General features: G+C 40.8%; 2 protein-coding genes across 29 annotated transcripts in view; one reads left to right on the top strand and one right to left on the bottom strand.

Annotated features, from left to right (window-relative positions):
* Positions 1-1,077: 1,077 nt before the first annotated feature.
* CASP3 (caspase 3) lies at positions 1,078-22,432 on the bottom strand. 3 transcript variants are annotated; one of them, XM_078002493.1, is made up of 9 exons: positions 22,365-22,432; positions 21,522-21,689; positions 18,835-18,958; positions 11,744-11,811; positions 8,299-8,423; positions 5,278-5,406; positions 4,782-4,957; positions 4,374-4,494; positions 1,078-2,877 (listed from the first exon to the last, which is right to left on the bottom strand). In XM_078002493.1, the coding sequence occupies exons 4-9, from the start codon at positions 11,794-11,796 to the stop codon at positions 2,648-2,650; spliced, it is 834 nt and encodes a 277-aa protein (XP_077858619.1). In that variant the 5' UTR covers positions 11,797-11,811; positions 18,835-18,958; positions 21,522-21,689; positions 22,365-22,432; the 3' UTR covers positions 1,078-2,647. The 3 variants fall into 3 exon arrangements, with proteins under 3 accessions (XP_077858619.1, XP_014995069.3, XP_014995068.3); XM_015139583.3 differs by lacking the exon at positions 18,835-18,958; XM_015139582.3 differs by lacking the exons at positions 18,835-18,958; positions 21,522-21,689.
* Positions 21,300-22,548, top strand: part of PRIMPOL (primase and DNA directed polymerase) — a 43,893-nt gene continuing 42,644 nt past the window's right edge. For 19 of the 26 annotated variants that reach the window (XR_013417397.1, XR_013417398.1, XR_013417399.1 and 16 more), the window contains exon 1: positions 21,300-21,425. Coding sequence is in view for 10 of the 26 variants with exons in the window: in XM_078002463.1 (XP_077858589.1) it covers positions 21,388-21,425 (38 nt within the window). In the remaining 16 variants the exon portion in view is untranslated. Of the gene's footprint in view, positions 21,460-22,548 lie in introns of all 26 variants that reach the window. The other 7 variants (XM_078002461.1, XM_078002474.1, XM_078002462.1 and 4 more) reach the window with 6 other exon arrangements.

Consider the following 22,548-nt stretch of genomic DNA (forward strand, 5'->3'; position numbering starts at 1 on the left):
GGTAGATTCACACAGCCGCACAGCCTGGAACCACTGCACATTTGTAACCGTTGGTTTCAACCGGGCCCCTACACATGGCCCAGCGACCTTACTAATCTCTGGTCAACTCCCATTCGTGACAATGATTGTTTCAAGCCTGCCTTACTTTTCTAGCCCTCGATCTATCATCTCCCTAACTTTGAACAGAGTTCTGTCTTCTGCTGCACAGAAAATACATAAGTTACACTAAGGGAACTTCCTGCCACAAAACTACAAATTTAACTTCACACCAGCCCATTAAAAAAAAAAAAGGTTCTTTGCCTCTTCACACCCCACCCCCAGCTATGCTAGAATTTACTGCTTGGGGTTCTTAGGAACCCTGTACTGTCAGTTACCTTTCCCTCTAGTATTTTCAGTCTTAATCTCCTAACTGGATCCCCACCATCTGCATTAAACCTATTCAAATCTCTCACTTAAAACAAAACCCCCAAGTCTTTCAACTTACCTTCTCCTCCAGCTCCTTCCCTTTCTCCTGTGTGGAAGCTCCAGTGTATCTAACCTGTCTCCTTCATTATCCGGGCAAACCAGCCCCTGATATTTCATGTAGGTTCTTTTCTATTTCCCTAAGTGTCAGCCGGTCTGAGAAATAAAGGGAAAGAATACAAAAGAGAGAAATTTTAAAGCTGGGTTTAAAGAGGAATTGACAGCAAATTCCTCTGTCAAAATCCCAGCACCCAGAGGAGGCCATCAGTAAACATCAGCGGCTTGTTGTACAACCTCTTAGGTTGTTCTTCCCATTAGACACATTTAAAATTTATCTTGTGGAAAAAGTTTCAAATTCACAAATACGGTCACATGTAAGGCCTGAGATCTATGCAAACAAAGTATCTTCCTGGCATTGTGGTCATTTCAGGGTCAGGACCTTCTGCGAGGACTTGGGAAGCGTAAGTGATCTGTCGGCCCTGTTTAGTAACTGCCACCACCTCAAAAACTAGGCTAGAGTTCTGGTGCTTCCTCTTTGATTAAAAACATGTTAACTTCCAATTAGTAGCACAACATCAAAAACAACAGCAACAAAAAACTCAAACACATTGGTAATTTTAAGTTTGAATGTGTATTTTGAAATAAAAATGGAAAATAGCAAATTTGTACAAAATTGTCACACAGGAACACACTTTAATGAGATACCATTACATGCTACGTGTATTTAGAAAAGTTACAGATCTAGTAAGAAAAACAGTCATTGACAAATGCGAGTTCATTTTTTGAGCAACAAGAAATCTCCCGTGAAATGTCAGACTGGAAGCCAGTGAGACTTGGTGAGTGACGGCTCAGCACATGTGAGGCCTGGAGCTTGCCTCCCAGGCTGGGTGCTCAGCTCTGGCCTGCGGCTGGATACCATCTAGAGTCCTATGTGGTCTTTTTCTTTCAGTAAACAGTATAAAATATACTATTTTCCTTTGATTGTAAACTTCAACAGAAAATAACATGCTTAAGAATTGTGCTACAAAGAGTACTATGATTTTTTATTGTAACTCACCACATTTAGAACATTTCCACTTCACAAGTTTCTGATTTGCTTCACTTTCTTACTTGGCAATGGTGCCCTGACGGCATTGTCCACACACACCAGTGTGTATGGAGAAGCGGGCTGCAGGCCCTTCCTGAAACCATGCTCCATGGCTCTGCCTTCACGGAACAGGCCGAGTCCTGTCTCTGCTCAAGATCAAACCATCTGCTCGCAAGTTAGAGGCAGCTCAGCCCATCCATTTATTGCTTTCCTTATATTCCATTTTTTATTATTTAAGTTGTATTTTCATATGTCCCTATATAATTTACTCACATTACCTGGCTAATAATCAACAGTTTGGGCTTTTTATATCACAGCTCTTCAGATAGACTGCTGGTATGTGAAGCTCACCTGATCTGCATAGGGACAAATCAGAAGGTATTTTTGCTGGTAGATCAGCTGCACTGTAGCACCTTACAGTTAAAACTCCATCCTCTAGGAGTGTTATGTTTTAGTCTTAAAAGAGTCAAGTTTGTTCACACTTCCTCTCACATAAAATACTTAGTTTCTTTCTTAATATTAAACATTATTATTATTATTATTTTTTTACAACAAAAGTGTTCAGGACAGACATCGCAAAACCATAATCCCAGATAAATGGTCTAAAAATGCAGTTAGGTCACCTTTGTATATCAATACTAAACAAAAGGTTTGAGCCTTTGACCATGCCCATAGACGCCTAAGTTCTTCCACATCATCATTTCTATAGTTTGACAAAACTAGAATACACAGTCTTAAGTGGGGGGAATATCATAAAAACTCATTACTTCAATGTTTAACTTTTTCACGATTACTTGAAAATTCATAGCACAGAATCACTGCAACTTGCTAATCATGAAAGCTGTAAATTAACAATCACTGCCTCTCATAATGACTGCACCAGTATCCATTTTTATTTATTCCTAATTTAATTCAATTGCAACTACCTGGCTCTAAGTTTGAGGTAGCTTCACAGTGGTTCCACCTGATGGAAGGAGTATGACTTAAAGTACCCTCTGCAGTATGAGACTAGGTCAAAATGAGAGGGAAATAAGTACCAAATATACCGTCTTCTCACTTGGCATACAAACTGAAAAAAACCACCAACCAACCATTTCTTTAGTGATAAAAATACAGTTCTTTTGTGAGCATGGAAACAATACATGGAATCTGTTTCTTTGCATGAAAAGTAGCATCAAGGGAAAAGGACTCAAATTCTGTTGCCACCTTTCGGTTAACCCGGGTAAGAATGTGCATAAATTCAAGCTTGTCGGCGTACTGTTTCAGCATGGCACAAAGCGACTGGATGAACCAGGAGCCATCCTTTGAATTTCGCCAAGAATAATAACCTAAAAGGCAAAATACAACGAAAATACCATGGATAGCTGATTTTAGTTGATTCTATAAATTATTATGTAGTCATAAAGGCAAGAATAAGCATAAACCCACAAGTCTTATTAGTCAAAGAAAAAAAAAAGACACCTTTGGTTTCAGAAGAAATGATGCTGAAGAAGGAAGAATGTGTGCTATGCGTACAGCCCCTGCTTTCAGCAAAGACGGGCCGGGACCAGCTTCACGAACACTGAATTATTCAAAGTTTTACTTTTTGGACTCCCCTTTCAATAGGCAAGAACAGCAAACACACAGAAGATGCAAAAGTAAAGATGTATAAAAAGGATCATTTTAAGTAGCACAGTGTTCCAATCAGATTTCACCTTATTTTAATACTGACTTAGTCTAGAAATAAATTGCTTTGAGTGTCCTGCTTGTCTACAGAGCATCTGAATAAAGTATAATAAACACACTACCGAGTATTCAAAAGTTCTAAAAAGGGAAAATAGTGTATTTATCATACTTTGTTTTCTAGGTTAAATGTTAGACCTACTGCTTTTAACTTAGAGGTACTTTGCTTGGAAAGATGCCTAGAGGATAAAATAAACCATATTGAGCATATTTTAAAATGCCACACTGCTTAAGAATACATTTACTTTAAGTTTCCAAACTCTGACACCCTGAGTTAGTTGTGTAAGTAAATGGTGGTATAATCAACAAATATTTATTTAGACGATGTGCAGCGGAACTGTAAAAAAGTGGAGGTTAACGGCATATTCATGTATCATTTTTTACCTTCTTTATTTTCTCCCACTCCACATCTATCCTCTTGTATACTAGTCATGTTTATCTTTTTTATTTACTACCTTTCAAATAATTCCTGAGAAACATACCTCTCTTCTTCTATAAGATGCAGCGGAAGCTCTGACTTGGCCTCTGTTGCCACATAAGTCCAATGAATGACATCGTGCTAGTCTACTCTATGTATGCATATTTTTTTTTCTTTTTTTGAGACGAAGTCTCGCTCTGTCGCCCAGCCTGGAGTGCAGTGGTGCAATCTCGGCTCACTGCAACCTTTGCCTCCCAGGTTCAAGCAATTCTTCTGCCTCAGCCTCCCAAGTAGCTGAGATTACAGGCATGTGCCACCACACCCAGCTAATTTTTTTGTATTTTTAGTAGCGACGAGGTTTCACCATGTTGGCCAGGCTGGTTGTGAACTCCTGACCTCAAGTGATCTGCCTGCCTTGGCCTCCCAAAGCACTAGGATTACAGGCGTGAGCCACCGTGCCTGGCTATGTATGCATATTTTCTAGCCAAACTTTTGGCTAAAGATAACTTTTTGAGACTTCTCTTTGATGAAGGTTCCCTAAAATATAAACAAGTTTTGATATCTTTAGGGATATCAAAATCTTGACAGTCTCTGAAACACACTCTTCATTGTATAATTCTGATTAGTCACAGTGTAATTCATTTAAAATCCACATATAACATTCATTATGTGTAACTTTCTCACCAGGTGCTGTGGAGTATGCATACAAGAAGTCGGCCTCCACTGGGATTTTATGACACGCCATGTCATCCTCAACACCACTGTCTGTCTCAATGCCACAGTCCAGTTCTGTGCCACGGCAGGCCTGGGTGTTAGAAAATAAATATTTATTTATAAAAATTTGTGTGTGAACATGTAACTTATTCCTAAAAACGTTATGTAAAAATGGATGTTAACTATGCTGAGCCTTTTTGATATAAGTATAAAATTAAAATTTACTCTGTATCTTTTAAGTGGTAGTTTAAATAAATGAAAAATAACAATAGTTCATTAACTTCAGGAAAAAAACCACAAATCCTTTGGATAATTTCCAATTAAGAAAAGTAACCCCTGCTTAATCATCAACAACCAAATCACTCAGTTATACATTACCTGAATAATGAAAAGTTTGGGTTTTCCAGTTAGACTTCTACAACAATCCCCTCTGAAAAAGCTTGTAATTTTTTTCAGGTCAAGAGGTCCATTTGTTCCAAAAATTATTCCTTCTTCACCATGGCTCAGAAGCACACAAACAAAACTGCTCCTTTTGCTGTGATCTTCTTTAGAAACTGGAAAGACATTTGCAAATAAAAGGAAAAAAATCCATGACTTTATTCAACAACTTCAGATATACTGTATGGGAACATGATGAAGAAACTGAGAATAAAACTGAGAGATCATCTTAATCTAACCTGGGGCACAGCAACACATCTCAAACTATTTTAGGAAGTTGGCATAAATAACTTTTTTTAAATTTCTTACTAAAGTATGTAAGATTAGGGTTATGTACAGTATAATTCCACAATTCTCATATTATACATGTAATTATTGCTAGACCATAATATAAAATTGTACAATGAAGTTCACTCTTCTAATTGTTTCTTCTTACCATTACGCATCAATTCCACAATTTCTTCACGTGTAAGATCGTTTTTATTCCTGACTTCATATTTCAAGTTTATGAATGTTTCCCTGAGGTTTGCTGCATCAACATCTGTACCAGACCGAGATGCCATTCCTTGGAACAGAAAGAATTACTTTTAATTGTATTGAAAGCAAAGAATAACTACTTTGAAATGAAATTAACTACCTAGCAATTCAAAAGTCCACAATAAATTCTTCCTTTTAAATGGTAAGAGAACTCTAACTACTTTGAGTTTGGTGACACAAAATCTCTTCAACTTTGTAGCTTATATTTTATAATATAAGCTTATCAGTGTTATAGCCAAAATGATCTTTCACAGCTGTTTAGGCAGGTGAAAAACAGAAACAAATGTCTAACACTAGGGGCTTGGTTAGACAAGTTACACTCACTTATATAATGGGATATACTATGTTGTCATTTTCACAGATAAAATGTTGCCATGGGAAAATCATCATATTTAAAAAAAATAAAACTAGAAAACAATATGATCCTATAATACACACACACATCTATTATACTCAGAGGAACTGCATGTCTCTGATTCTAACTTCCCAACAATTTTAAGATAGCATTACAACATTTATAGTGTCTTCAAGGAAAACCCCCAGACATTATTACGGTTCATCAGGTATTCTGCTACGGGTAATCTCTATCCTTCCAATCACCATGAGAGTTGTATTATTACTAGCTTCACTTGTGCAGATGTGGGACATGTACTAGGGTTAACAAACCAGTCTAAAGTGACAAAGCTATGCTGGGCCTGTAGCCAGGGCTCCTGGGCTTTCTACCACTCCACTAGAGAACCTTCTACATTAATATACAGATGGACTGCATGATGCACTCAGATTTCAAAATGCTAAACCTCGGTGGGAAACACCCCTCAGAATTGAGTGAATTTGATGGTATGAAGACTAAATACAAAAAGTCTACACATATCTCCAAAACGTTGTTGATTATCTCAGCTGTGTGACAAGGTCACTGGCTTCTGGTGCTGTATTGGCTGCCTTTTTATTTTTTATTTTATTTATTTTTTAGACAGGATCTCACTCTGCGGCCCAGGCTAGAGTACAGCAACCACAGCTTACTGCAGCCTCAACCTCCCAGATTCAAGCTATCTTCCCACCTCAGCCTCCTGAGTGGCTGGGACTATGGGTGCACACCACCACATCCTGCTACCTTTTTTTCTATTTTGTACAGATGGGATTTCCCTATGTTGCCAGATTGATCTTGAACTTTGGTGCTCAAGGATCCTCCTGCCTTGGCCTCCCAAAGTGTTGGGATTAGAGGGATTAGAGGCGTGAGCCACGGCAGCTGGCCCAACACCAGCCTGCCAGAGATCTCATGAGAACCCAACTTTTACATTGCAAAGTAGGAAAGGAGCTCACTGAGGGCAAAACCCAGACTGCTGGTCTAAATATGTGGGGGAGGTGCTAGTGGTAGTGGAATGATATACTTGTTTTTGGTTTTTTAAACAATAGAGCCAACAGTGCAAAATTCTATAGGAAGAAGGTATCCTAAAACTAGAAATGTGAGGCAGAATATCTGGAAGTAAATTTCCAAATATGCATAAAGCAAAAGTAAACAAGGTGCTGTGTTAATGGTCGAAGGTGGCATCTCAACTTATAGCCAAAAGCAATAAAAGTGGTGCCATTTAGAGCTCCATTTTCAACTATTCTCTCCTCACTCCTTATAACTAATCTGACACAAACCCTGCTATCTTCCCAGTGTGATCTGGCTTCCTTCCCTTTCCACTACCACTCTGATAGGTACTGGCCCACATTAGATCTACTATAGCTTCTCTAATTAAAAATTAACTCTAATATGATTAATATGCCAATTCAAAGAATTATCACAGCATCAATTTAAAAGGGAAACAGCCATAATGTTCATTCATACAGTAAATTTTTGAAATTAAGTGAATGGTATTTTGGGGGATGCAGTATTATATAATCACAATAACAGATATGAAAATTATGCAGCCATATGAAAAATGCTATTAAGTGAAACAAGAAGAATACAACATTGCTTACATGTTATGAATAAAAGCAAGCTTTAAAAAGAACTGTCAAGAAAAAAATATCAATACACCAAATATTAATTAGCTTTTCTGGCACTGTGAAGGATTTTATTATCTATATTTCTGAAAAAAATTCTCAAATGTAGTACTACATTCAAGTTGTATCTAGTACAGAAGTCAAGAGGGGAATCTGGTGACAAGGCCATGGTAAGTTTAATGCGAGCAGTTTCAGCAGTAGAGATAGAAAATAGAAAAAGACTCAAGAAGGAACAGAAACAAGTGAAGAGTACAGGCTTAAACTACAGGTATTCAAAATTTAAGGAAGAAGGGAAGGAGATAAAATATCAAAGGAATTAAAAGGAGCAGAGTAAAAGAAAAGTCTCTCTAAGATGGTGAGCTTTGTAGGGTAAGGGAAGACAGGCAACAGAGCACCTGAAGATACAAGGAAGTGAAGCAGAACAGAAGACGGATTTAGATTTTGGGCTTTGGAGCCACACAGACCTAGCTCTGCCGCCATACTGTGTGACTGTGCAAGGTTTTTAACCTTTCAGAATTTCATCGTTACTTTCCAGGTTGTCATAAAATTACATAAGGCAATGCTTGTGATATGTCTTGCAGTTTCTGGGGAAAAAAATAAATACTACCACTTAACTGTTTTTTGAGAACCTTATGGGTTCAAAGAGGGAGTAGAAAGAAGAAAAAGCAGCAAGGACTACAGAGAAGTCAGGGCAGAAGCAGCCAAGCATACAGATAGGAGGCCAGCTGATGGAAAAGGAGGCTGTGACGTTGAGCAGAAGAGGAAGCATTCACATGTATCACAGGACCTGTAGGTCCTGCCCAATCTCTACTTCACAACTAGTCTGTGTCACAGTTTACTGACCAATAATACCTCAATAATACTCCTTTTAGTATCAAATGTAAATGGCGCAAATATTTGAAAAGGATTAAAAATTACGTAAGATACGTACCAGTGCTTTTATGAAAATTCTTATTATTAATTATTATACATAAACCCATCTCAGGATAATCCATTTTATAACTGTTGTCCAGGGATATTCCAGAGTCCACTGATTTGCTTCCATGTATGATTTTTCTGTTTAGAAATCAAATAATAACTTCATAAAGGTAGAAATGACCACGCTTTCTGTTTACATTAGTGCAATTTTTATAACTCACAGTCACAGTTAACACTTGTTGAATGTTATAAAACAGGCTGGCTGTCTTCATTTCAATTTCACATCAACCATTATACAGATGAGAAAATGACCTGACATGAGGCTAAGAAATGTGCTAAAGGTTATGCAAATATTGTGTCACAGCCAAGAAGGAAGGAAAGTATCTGTTGGACTTCAAAGTTCAGGCTTTTTTTTTTTTTTTGAGACTAAGTCTCACTCTGTTGCCCAGGCTGGAGTGCAGTGGTGCAATCTCGGCTCATTGCAAGCTCCGCTTCCAGGGTTCACACCATTCTCCTGCCTCAGCCTTCCGAGTAGCTGGAACTACAGGTGCCCGCCACCACACCTGGCTAATTTTTGTATTTTTAGTAGAGACGGGGGTTTCACCTTGTTAGCCAGGATGGTCTCGATCTCCTGACCTCATGATCCACCCACCTCGGCCTCCTAAAGTGTTGGGATTACAGGCATGAGCCACCGTGCCTAGCCGAGTTCAGGCTTTTAACTTCCATGTTTTACATTTTCCTCTAAATTCCATCAAATACCTTTATAATTTAAAAATTACTTATTAACTTTGTGAAATATTTTATCCTTTGAGGTAAAAGTAAAAATCTTAAAAATTACCCTGAAATGATCGGAAATCAACAAAATGCAAATATAACTCAAAGCACAATATTTATCACAATTCATAAATTATTCCTTAAACCCCATGAGCTTAACAAATTAGTAATTCATGAATATATAAAAGCATTATTGTAAATAATTGAAACTATCTGTCTGGAAGTCACTTATCTAAAAAAATCTCTGCTATCTAGATTAGGGATCAGTAAACTTTTTTTTTAATGGGCTAAATATTAAGTGTTTTAGGCTTGTGGCCATCTGGTCTCTGTTACAGCTACTCAATTCTATTTTTTTTTTTGAGACATGGTTTTACTCTGTCACCCAAGCTGGAGTGCAGTGGTGCCATCATAGTTCACTGCAGCTTTGAACTCCTGGGCTCCAGTGATCCTCCTTCCTCAGCCGTCCGAGTAGCTACAACTACAGACAGGCATGCCCCACAATGCCCAGCCAATTTCTGTATTTTTTTTGTAGAGACAGGATCTCGCCATGTTGCCCAGGCTAATCTTGAACTCCTGGCCTCAAGTGATCTTCCTGCCTTGGCCTCCCAAAGTGCTGGGATTACAGTTGTGAGCCAATGCGCCCAGCCATAGCTACTCAATTCTGGTGAAATGGGCTTAGGACAACATGTCAGGGAATGGGTGTGCCTATATTCCAAAGAAATTTGATAAAAACAGGCGTCAAGCTTGATCCCAGATCTAGACTAAAAGTCAGGAAAAAACAGGTCTAGGAACTGCCAAACACTAACACCTACAGTCCATATACTCATGCACTTAGAGTATCTCACATTATACACAATTCCAAAAATACCGTTGGAAAAAGATTAAATGTAGTAAATTAAAGGAGTCAAGGTCAGAAAGCAGTTATTATTTTTAACTAGAAGTGAAGAGCTTCACATTTATAGATTAAATTTAAATCCTAAAAGCGTGACTTGACCTTTGTCATATAGATAATGGATCACAGAACTATAATTCCCAGCTCCCAACGCCTATTCCCCACTTGCTCTGGCTGCCTCCTAAGGAGGTAGGTACTTTACAAGCATATGATAGCTAGTCCAAGAGGGGATACTCCTAACAAATGGCAGAAGCTGTGAAAGCCGGGAATGTGAGGGCAACTTATCACAGGATCAAAACAACCCTAAACCTGTCTGGGGCTCCCGTACAACTCGTTATTGAAGTGGTGTTCTGTATGACATGAAAAGGGAGGGCCAGGCAGGGTGGCTCACGCCTGTAATCCCAGCACTTTGGGAGGCCAAGGCAGGAGGATCCCTTGAGGCCAGGAATTGGAGACTAGCCTGGGAGACACAGCAAGACCCCCATCTCTACAAAGACAAAAAACAAAAATAACCAGGCATGGTGGCACATGTCTGTAGTCCTAGCTACTTGGGAGGATTACTGGAGCTCAGGAGGACAGTGAGCCATAATCACATCACTGCACTCCAGCCTGGGTGATAGAGCAAGACCCTGTCTCAAAAAAGAAAGAAAGAAAAAAAGTAGTAGGAACATGTGTAAATCACTTTCAAAGGATTTTTTAAAAAGAGATGGGGTCTTACTCTGTTGCCCAGGCTAGGGTGCAGTGGTGCAATTATAGTTCACTGCAACCTCTGGCGTGTAGCTAAGACTGACTACAAGCACACACACCACGGTGGACTAATTGCTTTTGTTTTTTGTAGAGACAGGGTGTCATAATGTTGCCCAGGCTGGTTTCGAACTCTCCACCTAAAGTGATCCTCCTGCCACAGCTCCCAAGTAGCTGGGATTACAGGAGCAAACCATTACACTGGCTAAAATGATTTAAATAACAACAACAACTCTCTAAAATGGGACTGCATTTCAAAAGCTTACTTTCTAGAAAAATCCCTTTGCTAAACAAAAATTGTGAAATCTTTGCTGGTAACTTGTTAATAGTATTTCTGTAATTGTATTGTTTAGTAATAAATTAGTTTGTAATTTCCAGGGCAGCCGAGAATAATAATACTGGGTTTCAGAAATAAACTTTCAGAATTTAAAGTATTACAAGAGATTCCAAATAGATAATAACAGACATGAATTAAAAAGCGAATTTGAGTTTTATCTTTTCCCTTTTTCCATCTGCTAGTTATTGGAAGCATTAGTAAGCAGAATATTCCAAAAAGACACGGGGAAAAAAAAGGGTAAAATTCATCCATAACTAGGTAATTCCTTCCTGGACTGCAAATCGGCATTGGATTTTAGTCATAAAAACTCATAAACAAGAGGTCAAAAAACTCCTCCCAAACCCAAACCCTCTAATCCTATAGAGTGATTCAGGAGGGTAGAAAGCACCTGGGCTTGGGAGTCCTGCCTCTCCTGTAGTGTCCTTTTGGTTCCAGGACTAGGTTTCCAACTATGGGTCACACACCCTACTAGGCCTTTCCTTTCATCTTCCCTTCAGTTCTGTAAAAGCTTTAGCTCCATGTTAAAGACAAGGTTTAGAGAAGAGGTTAGTTTACGCAAAGCCACACAGCTGTCTGAGGTAGGAAGTCAGCTTGGTCTCTCTGGCCTGAAAGAGAGACCACTCTCTTTCTGCTTTTCCCACTCCTCAAGGTTTGCTGTATTACACATCCCCATCTTTGTCTGATTATAAAGAATTCCATTTAAATACTCACGGTTCCAAACTTTTAATGGATTTTGAATCCACTGAGTTTTCAGTGTTCTCCATGGATACCTTTATTAACTAGAATACAAAGAAAATAGAAGTTAATAAAAAAATCAGTCATAAAACCACTGCATTATATTAATTATCCCAGTGATTATTTTTCCAAATTAATGCCTCAGTTCCACCTCTACTGTTAAAGGTGTATGTGAGTCAGTTCTGGGGATAATGATTTCTTAGCAATGGTACATACAATTTAGCCTCTCTCTCTTTTCAACTGAGCTATGAATTATATATAGTGAATTACATAAAGCATATAGATAGTATACAGCTCGATTTTTTATATTTACATGTCCTCATCAGATTAAGATATAGATTACAGTTTATTTCTTTTGTAAGACAACACAGCGGGTCATTTCTAAGAACTGCAACTCAACACAGTTAAAACAAAAATCAAACACTTCCCACCACAATGGTATAACTCACATAACACAATTCTACAATGCTTAGATTCCGAAGATAAAGTATCAAGATGTTTCAAATCTCCACTAATTTTTTTTTTTTTCTTTTGAGGCAGGGTCTCACTCTGTCACCCAGGCTGGAGGGCAGCAGCGCAATCACGGCTCACTGCAGCTTCCACCTCCTGGACTCAAATCCTCCCGCCTCAGCCTCCCGAGTAGCTGGGATTACAGGCGTGCACCACCGTGTCTGGCTAATTTTTGTATTTTTTGTAGACATAGGGTCTTGTTGCATTGCCCAGGCTGGTCTCCAACTCCTGGGATCAAGCGATCTGCCCACCTAGGCCTCCTAAAGTGCTGGGATTATAGGCAAGAGCCACCGGACCTGGCCTAGTCTTTATTTTTAAACTGGGTTTTGGAAACCCAGCATCTCATTTAGGGTAGTAAAATGGCCCACGAAACGTTAAAGTAAAAACTACAGTTTCTGCTTTCATTCTTCCATCACACAATTATATCTCACAAGGTGAACCTGTTCTTATAAGCAAAGCAACGATCACTTATTGAGCACTTAATATACACCAGATGCTCTGCAAGGCACTCATTTTTAATCTTTTCAAAATTCTAAAGGTCAGAAAATCCAACTTCTGGTGGTTAAGTGACACAGTCACAAGCTAAGTGACAGGGTCCTCTTCCCACTCTGCTATGCCGCCTCCAAGAAGCCAGCTCCTTATACTTTTCTGCGGTTCTACCAGGCATTCTCTGGCTTTTCAGAAGCAAAGGTACTTCCCATGGCAATCCACCTCCCTAAATAGAGGAAAACAAGACCAAAGGCAAAACAAAAAACAAGAACAAAAAATATTGAATGACCTTCTCCAGGCTCTAGAAACCCTGACAATGTTAAAAATTCCAGTCAAAATACAACTTTAACCTCACTCCTACGATACAATCAGAAATACCAAAATAATACACGATCCTCTAACAGGAATTGCTAACCCACAAAAGTCCTTCTAGAAAGTCCTAGGTAACGGCCGGGTGCGGTGGCTCAAGCCTGTAATCCCAGCACTTTGGGAGGCTGAGACGGGCGGATCACGAGGTCAGGAGATCGAGACCATCCTGGCTAACACGGTGAAACCCCGTCTCTACTAAAAAATACAAAAAACTAGCCGGGCGAGGTGGCGGGCGCCTGTAGTCCCAGCTACTCAGGAGGCTGAGACAGGAGAATGGCCCAAACCCGGGAGGCGGAGCTTGCAGTGAGCTGAGATCCGGCCACTGCACTCCAGCCTGGGCGACAGAGTGAGACTCCGTCTCAAAAAAAAAAAAAAAAAAAAAAAAGTCCTAGGTAACTTCCCCACTTTTAAAATTTTAATCTTTAAAACTGTGGTAAAACAGACTCAAAATTTACCATTTTTAAGTGTACAGTTCAGTGGCAGTGAGTACAGTTACATTGTTGGAATCCATCCCAGAACTTTATCTTTCCAAACCGAAACCATTACCAAGGTCCCCAATTTCAAGGTCTCTTGGAAAACGTAATTTCTTCCCTTCTATTAAGACAAAGCTAAGCTCCTTCCTCCCCTCTCTCCCACTTTTGTGTGCACCCCTAGTGGGGAAAGGTGCGTTAATAATACAGAGGAGAGCCAGCGCCACCATCTCAATTTAAACACAGGAGACGGGGATGTTTGACCTTCTCCAAGAGCCAGTCTATGCTCTGCATTTCGACGAAGCCTTTGCTTTTCTACCGTCTTACCTCCTGTAGGCCTTCTGGAAAACCAAGGGAAGATGTGAGTGTAATTGGGATAAATAATCTTTTAGTTTGTCAGTCAACAAATACTTTATGCCAGATATCATCCTGGGAAATAGGAAGAGTGGAAGACAAGACAAAGTTCCTATCTTCCAGAAGTTCTTACTTTAGATAGAAGAATAATTATACAGTAGTATACCTGCGGGGCAGGGGCAGGAGGTACCTCCCAAGTCCCCCAGTAGATGCTTGAAACCAAATACAGTACTGAACCCTACATGCAGCATGTTTTTTCCTATAGATACAGACCTATGAAAAAGTTTAGTTTATAAATTGGGCGAAGAAAGGGATTAACAACAAAAACTAATAAGGGTTATGTGAACATAAGCACTGCCATACCACGACAGTTGATCTGATAACCAAGACAGCTACTACGTGACCTGCCATTCGTCACTCAGTACATACTACATATTAACATATTTATTAATAGTGGTTGTCTGGGTGATGGCATTACTGACAACTACCTACTCCTAACATTCCTCTATATCTTCTATTTTTTTCTATAACATCTGCATTTTTTAAGTCAGAAAATAGCAACAAATATTATTCTATAAAATAATATCAACAAAGGTCAGGATTGTTCTAGCCAATTTCAACTCTTGGCCCTGTTTCAAGAGTGACAAAAATAAGGGTATTCTCCTATCAAAGTAACCACCCTTCCTTGCCTCTATCATGCTCAGTACCATGTTCCCGTCTATCTGCCTTCCTTTTTTTCTTTTATATGTACAATAAACATGTATTAGGTAGCAGGAAATCCCAAACTTCCTTGAACCATAAATATCATAGAGACCAACTTGTCCCATGCACATCAATTCAAAGCGGACAGACCACAGACAAAATCATTAGCCACCTGTGGTTGAGAAACAAATTGTGGTTGACTTGATTAACTGAGAGAATAGTACAGGGTAGCTAATAAGTCTGGAAACACAGGTGAACACATAATAGTTTACTGATATTGCATTATAATCCATGAGAAAACAGGTTTGTTTCAAGACTTTATGGCCAATCTATAGAAAATCTAAAGTGAAAATCCAGTGGGCCTCATCAAAGATACACAGATTGCACATAATGGGCAATGCGAATTAAAGCAACATTGAGATATCACCACACCCCTAGCAGAATGGTCAAAATCCAGAACACCACGAACACCAAATGCTGGCGAGGATGTGGAGCAACAGGGATGCTCAGTCAGTGCTCGTGGAAATGCAAGATGGTACAGTCAACTTGGAAAACAGTTTGGCAGTTTCCTACAAAACTAAACGTACTCTTACCATATGATCCAGCCATATGGTAAATACGCACTCTTTGGTTTTTACCCAAAGGAGCTGAAAACTTATGTTCACACAAGCCTGCACACAGATGTTTATAGCAGTTTTATTCATAACTGTCAAAACTAGAAGAAACTAAGATGTCCTTCAGTAGGTGAATGAATAAATAAACTATGGTATATCCAGAGAACAGAATATTATTCAGTGCTAAAAAGAAATGAGCCAGCAAGCCATGAAGACATGTAGGATACTTTAAATGCATTATTACTAAGTGAAAGAAGCCAGTTGGAAAAGTCCATATATACTGCATGAGTCCAACTATCTGACAATTTGGAAAAGGCAAAACTACGGAGACAGTAAAAAGATCAGTGGTTGTCAGTGGCTAGGAGGGAGGGAGACAGCACAGATAATTTTTGTTTTTTTTTTGAGATCGAATTTTGCTCTTGTTGCCCAGGCTGGAGTGCAGTGGCACGGTCTTGGCTCACTGCAACCTCCGCCTTCAGGTTTCAAGTGATTCTCCTGCCTCAGTCTCCCAAGTAACTGGGATTACAGTCGTATGCCACCATGCCTGGCTAATTTTTGAATTTTATTAGAGATGGATTTCACTATGTTGGCCAGGCTGGTCTCGAACTCCTGACCTCGTGATCCGCCCGCCTCAGCCTTCCAAAGTGCTGGGATTACAGGCTTGAGCCACTGTGCCCGGCTAGCACAGAGAATTTTTAAGGCAGTGAAACTACTCTGTGTGACACTATAATGGTGGATACACGTCCTTGTAAAATTGTCCAAACACACAGGACAAACACCACCAAGAGTGAACCTGATTGTGAACAATGGAGTGTGGGTGATGATGACCTGTCAGTGTGTGTCAGTGTACACACTGGTGCAGGATGTTGATAATGGGGGAGACTACGCATGTAGGCGGGGGGTGGGCAGGAGGGATATAGGATATCTCTGTACGTTCTTCTCAGTTTTGGTTTGAACCTAAAACTGCTCTGAAAAATGAAGTCTAATTTAACTTCTGAAGCTGAGCTTGGAGCTCCTGGCAGTATCCTTTCTAGCCCCCAGTCTGCCTCAGATTGGCTCTCTGAATGCATTTGCCAAATGCAGGGCTCACAGTCTGTGCTCAGGAACCCCCGAATGTGGACCAGCTTACAGACAACCAAGGCTCTGAAGATCTCTTTTCAACACTTCTGCAAACAGTCTAGTAATTCTCACACCGAAATACTGACTTTCAATAAACTTGTGTCTTTTGCCAGCAATAAAACTGTGGGATAAAATTATTCTCTCCTTGTGACTGGTAGTGGAAACTTTAAATAGTGACCAGCTTTTCAGAGTACTTATAGTATTTGCTTCTTGGCTCAGACCAATCTAAGATCTCCTCTAAATATTAGGTGACTTAACTTCAAAGTCATTTTCTTTCTATACATCAAGTTAATAAAGTTAAAACAGTCAGAGAGACCAATCAATACAAATAACTATAAATTAATCATTTCTGATATTAGTCACAACAGATAATTTGTTTTAGTAAGAGAGCTGGTCACTGAAAGAAAAAACGAATTCTTCTACAACAGGATTTAAAATATTGTCTATTTGATAAAGATTTCTCAGGGACAAATACTACAGTGCACTTCATCAACTTCATCATTAGTATCTGAACAACCTACATTGCCTCAGTGATCAGTTTATTTTGATACACTTCTAAAAATTTATATGATGGTAAATGAAATCCTTACAGCATCAGACATGCGCACATTTGCTCTCTACGTGTCATCATCCGCTTTTTCCACATGAAAGCACCAAATCCACACTCCTGGGAGCAGAGCTTTGGTTCCCACAAGACTCACTAAAGTGCTGCTTAGCATGACATCACCTCCATTAGCTAGTGCCCAGTGGAGTACAAATTATTCTGAGGAAGGTGATCTCATCTTAGAAGGATAAAAAAATCATATCATATGGGACATATTCACTGCCTTAAATGAAAACAGAATTTAGGTTTTCAGAACATTCTTATTTGACAAAACATAAACAGGAAAAATAATTGGGATTTAAAAAGTTTATCCTGGCATAGCAATGGACTTAACATGAATTGTTTCTTACTGGGCTGATGTAATTCTTTTCATCAATTCAGGATGCTGCTGCTAAGAAAGGAAATTTCTGAACGCATATGTTTATGGCAAAGTTGTCAGTAGACCAACTGATATTACTTAGAAACCTGGAACTCAGGTCTCAGAATCACTTGTCTAGTTCCTGGATCCCTTAACACTTGCCACCAACGCTGTAACAGTCAGGTCTTCAAACACTAAAAAATACTGTCAGTATAAATTTATTTCACTCTAAAATAGATATTTAGATATTTCAAGCTGTGTTTTCCTACACAAGTAAAAAACTGGAATGTTCTCCCTATTTACATGGTGGCGAGCCAACTACTCATTACAACAATGAAGTAAAGCAGAATGCAACATCTACAGCATTAAGGCAGAGAAATAAAAATTAATTTCTAAAGTGAAATTTCTATATTAAGCTAAAAGTATTAACAATTTGAAACAACCTGTTATTGAAGAGTGAATGTGTGAAAGTGTGCCTGTGGTGGGGAATTCAAAAGGAGATGTTAAATTAGGATTGCCAGTCTCTAAAACAGTCTCTAAAACTGGCAATCCTAATTTAAATTTTAAATCTCTAGAATTCTTAATCAGCTCATCTGTTACCCATCATTAGGCTATTGCTGGTTCCTGTCCTACAGGGAAACTCTGAGGTAAGAAATAAAATCTGGTTTCTGCCCTAACGGTTTTTAAATCTCAAAATGAGACCTAAAAAACAACTCTGTTGGTTTCTGAATCATGTCCACGAATGTAAATGCTTTTAAGAAACATTTACTAGTAAAGATTTACCAAGACAGTAGCCAAAGGAAGAACAGTGCCGCATGTGACGTGCGAGGTGTGTGCAAAACGCTGTGTGATGACTGTCCCTCTTACTGCTGGCTCAGACAGGCTGGGTACTGAACTCAAAGTACAAGCGTATTATTCGTGAGTCCTCCCAATGACACTCTGAGGAATAAGGATCCCCACTGCAGAGTTCAGGTGACTGAGGCTAAGAGAGGTTAATGAACTTTAAAGCGGCACAGCTAGGATTCAAACTAGGATCTTCCCAACTCAAAGAGGGAAGACTCCCACTATTCTGTAGACAGTTTAGTACTATATGAGTGATAACACTTAATTTCAGGGAAGGAAACAAAAATCCATAATCTCAGAAGCTTTAAATAAGACAAAGAACATAAATAACATGATAGAAAGTTACTGCAGAGATACCAAAATAACACAATGCACTGAATTCTAATGAAGGAAAATATGGCAAAAATGAGTATGGCATTTCTGATGCGACTAGGTAGTTTATTTTTATTTTTTCTTTCCTTCTTTTAAAAAAAAATTTAACAAACTCTGCATGTGGCATTCAATTTACTTCTAAAGTGAAATAGGCCAGACATGGTTCGCGCCTGTAATCCCAGTGCGATCCCACTTTGGGAGGCCAGAGAAACCCCATCTCTACAAAAAAGTTAAAACAAGTAGCCTGGCATGGTGGCACACACCTGTAGTCCCAGCTACTCAGGAGGCTGAGGCAAGAGGATCACTTGAGTGTAGGAATTGGAGGCTGCAGTGAGCTACGATCGCACCGCTGCACTTGAGCTTGGGTGACAGAGCAAGACTCTGTTTCTAAAAATAATAATAATAAAAGTAAAATAATTGGTTTTATGCTCAGCATTCCGTATAACTCATTAAAACATATTTCCTATATCTCTGTGTTCCTCGAAAGGAAAAGTGAAGCCTGTCCAATAGGACTTCTGGGGAGATTACACTTCTGTCAAACAACTTGAAAAGTATCAGGATTATATTTATTACCTGTAGAGAGGAAAAAGTCCCAAAAGCAGTCACGTTTCCAGATTTAGCAAATGAAACAGAAAGAACATCTGTTTCACAATAGTCTGGACAAGAAAAGACTTCAGTTGTAATGTACCAGAGGTTTTATCAAAATCTTTCCCCATCTGGTCTCTGAATTCATTTGGGTACATACAAGAATTATCAAACTGGCTATTGTCACTGGACCTGGTGAAGTCAATCTTTTAATATTTACTACGTAATTAAGGTAAAAATATGAGAACAGGAATGTAAAATCAAATACAGAATAAACTGAAATAAGTTCCATTGTACTATACAAACAAACCATCCTTTCCTTTTCTCTGGCATGGGCCATGTGACCAGGAAGACAGTATAGAGCACTCCCCACTATTCAAAGCCTCCGAGTTTACGACACAAGTCAGAAAGAATGGCACTTACCATGTGCAAAAGGTCTGTCCTCCCTGTGCCAAGTGAAGTCCTAGGATAGTGTTTTTGGAGGGACAAAAGGAGAAAACGGGAAAGCCTTCACAGATCTAAATGATTTATATAAGTGTAAAATGGAGGATCTTGAATGCTTTTTTATAAAAATTACAGATAACATTAAAGGCTCACCACTCCCACCAAGAATGACTACTTTGCAGAATCAGATTCAGGTTTAAAACCGCTTGAAGAAACCCTACTGTCTGGAAGACTGAAACTGCCAAAAGTCAGATTCAGTAGCATCTATTCATTTGATATTTGCACCATAACAATTTACTGAACACCAACTGTGTGCAGAGTACTATACTAGACCCTGAGTGTATCAAGCAGTGGACGAGACAAACCCTATCTCTATGCAGGGCTTATACCGATGTTCACTGGCATTCAAAAGTGGCTCAACAAAGCAGATGCCAGACGGTGTCCAATACATATCAGGTAGCTTGATTGCATTATTGTAATGCAAAGAAGCCCTACAGGCAACATGTGAAGGTAAGAACAAAACATGCAGAGAAAGAACATTATATAAATCTAAGAATTCTCACATCTTTTTTTAGGCCCAAATACCAGTGCTTCCTATCTTTGGGGCAGAGCTTAAACATCTAATAGTAGGCACCAGAAGCAATGTAATATATCATTCATGAAAATAAAGACTGCTTTGTAGGGGGATGAAGCAGTAGGAGATTGTGTTAAATGAGGTCTGAAAGCAAAACAGTGAAGAAGCATTATAACTGCCTATATCAGATGCCAGTCTCTTCAAAAGGCAAGAGTCAAGGCCTTTATTCAGGATAGCAAAAGCAAACCTGATTTAACTAGGTACAATGTCTAATGTCTCTTACTCTGAACAGGTTTTATTGCCATACTCCAATAAACTGTTCGTGCATTCACTAAAATATATTTTCACTTTCAAAAACCTTCTTTTACAAAAAGGCAAAGCAAAACCAAAGCCCAAGCATCGGGCTGTGATAGAGATGATTTAAGCTTTACATTTCACTTTTAGAGATGATGTAACCACAGCACGCACACTCACAGTGGCTGAGCCCATTTTGATACAGTCTAGTCTAACCACCTTTCCTGGCCCTCTTTCTGCTATCTTGCAGGTTTACATGGTTTCAGTGACTCCATGTCACCTCTACCATTTCTTTTCTAACTATTATTTGCTAAATAATCCTAAACCAGGTCTACTTTTTCTAGATAGGGCATAAAAGTAAAAACACAACGGATGGGCATTCACTGCGTTGTGCCAGGGCCCGCATTTGGTGAAAGACTCTAAGGACACCAAGATAAACCAAGTCCATCCCTCCTGGAGTTTGCTTGCAAATCTAGCAGGGAAGACAGTAAACAAGCAACTGCAGAGGATATGACACATCTCTCTTAGGGAACGCTGGCTGCAGAAAGAACACAGTAGAGGAAGATTGAACCTTGAACTGTTTTAATGAAAACAGAAGTTTAAGTAGCAGCTCTTACTTCTAATCAAATGTGATGGCGGGAGAAGGGGAATGCAGAGGTGTGGCAGACACTAGCTATGAAGGTCAGCATTGCTGTGCAGAAAGTGAATCGGTGCTAAAGATAGGGAGGGGTGGGGGCACTCAGGACCCAACACGTACTGGGGTTTGTCAGCCGTATTAAGTGCTGGGTTTAACCTAAGGGCAAAGGACGCGCTTTCTAGACTTTCATTTCATAAAGATCCCTCTGTGCTGTGAAAAGTGGACTACAAAGGAGCAGGCGGGTCTGGAGGTGGAGAGACCAGGGAAGAGGCTGCTGTGGAGATGGAGAGACGTGGACAGACCTGGCAGACGTTTACAAGGTCGACAAGGCTTGGTGACTAAGCGGGAAAAGAAGTAGGTGGGCGAGAGGGGGGCGAGAAGGATGTTTTCCGGTTTCCTGCTTGGGTGCCACTTACTGAGAATGGGGGAAAGACGCAGGTGCAGAGCACACCCACTGAAAACAACAGCGCCGAGCGCGAGCAGGGCTCGCTCACTCCTCACGGCCTGGGATTTCAAGGCGACGCCAATCAGCTGTGGCCACGGAGACACAGCCACAGGGATGAGCTGTGAGCACTCACGAAACTCTGCAGGGCCGAAAAGGAATTGGATTTTAAACCCTGCAACTAGCTCTCTGGAAGAGCTAAACCACACAGTCAACCCGGGATAGTCCAGGCCCCAGGCATGGAAGGCAGCAGAGACGGAAGCCTCGCCCAAAATTGGAAGGATCAGCCCCGAGGGCGAGTCCCTCACAGTCAGCACCCGGCCGCCCCAGCCCTCGCCGCACCGCTTCCCGGGGCCACTCCTCCGCCGGCGGTAGCACCGTCTGCTTTCCAGCTTGCCGCTGCCTCCCGCTGCCTGGCCCGGCCTCCTGGCCCCAGGCCCGGCCGCCAGGTCTCTGGCCCTCGGAGTTCGGTGCCCCGTGCCCGACCTCCCGGCCCCGGCCTCGGTTCCCCCGGGCCGGCCTCCCGCTGCCTGGCCTCCCCGGCCCCAGGCAAGCCTCCCGCCCCCGGGTCAGGTCTCCCTTCCGATGACCTGAGGCCTTTCCTTAGGTTACTCCCAGGTCCCTCTCCCTAAATCAAAAGCCTTAACCCGCTGCCTGGCTGCCCCGGCCCCGGCCCCGGGCTTCACTGCTCGCTGCCGCCCCGGGTGAGGTGGCAAAACAAAGGCTCCGCCGCCCAGGTCCCCGGGCGGGCGCTGGGCCTGGGAGGACGCAGGGAGCGGGGACAGGGCTGACCGCCCGGAGCGAGCGCGGCACTCACCGCACAGCCTTCTCACACCTTCCACAACCGCCTCACAGCAGCAGCCACCCGTTACGATCCGCGTCTGCACCGCTTCAGCAGCCCGCCGCCTGGGGACGTGCTCCAGCGCTAGCCCCGCCCCCGGCCCGCCCCTGTCGGCCCCGCGCGCCCCCTCCCTGGGGCCCGTCCCCCAGCTCCCGCCCGC

The sequence above is a fragment of the Macaca mulatta genome, chromosome 5 (genome assembly GCF_049350105.2).
Source record: "Macaca mulatta isolate MMU2019108-1 chromosome 5, T2T-MMU8v2.0, whole genome shotgun sequence".
Classification (NCBI taxonomy): domain Eukaryota; kingdom Metazoa; phylum Chordata; class Mammalia; order Primates; family Cercopithecidae; genus Macaca; species Macaca mulatta.

Coding starts and splice junctions, on each gene's coding strand:
- CASP3 (XM_015139582.3), bottom strand. CDS start 11,796: ATGGAGAACACTGAAAACTCAGTGGATTCAAAATCCATTAAAAGTTTG. Junction 5,407..8,298: donor GAATTTTCATAAAAGCACTG/GTACGTATCTTA, acceptor TTCTGTTCCAAG/GAATGGCATCTCGGTCTGGT. Junction 4,495..4,781: donor CCAAACTTTTCATTATTCAG/GTAATGTATAAC, acceptor TCTAACACCCAG/GCCTGCCGTGGCACAGAACT.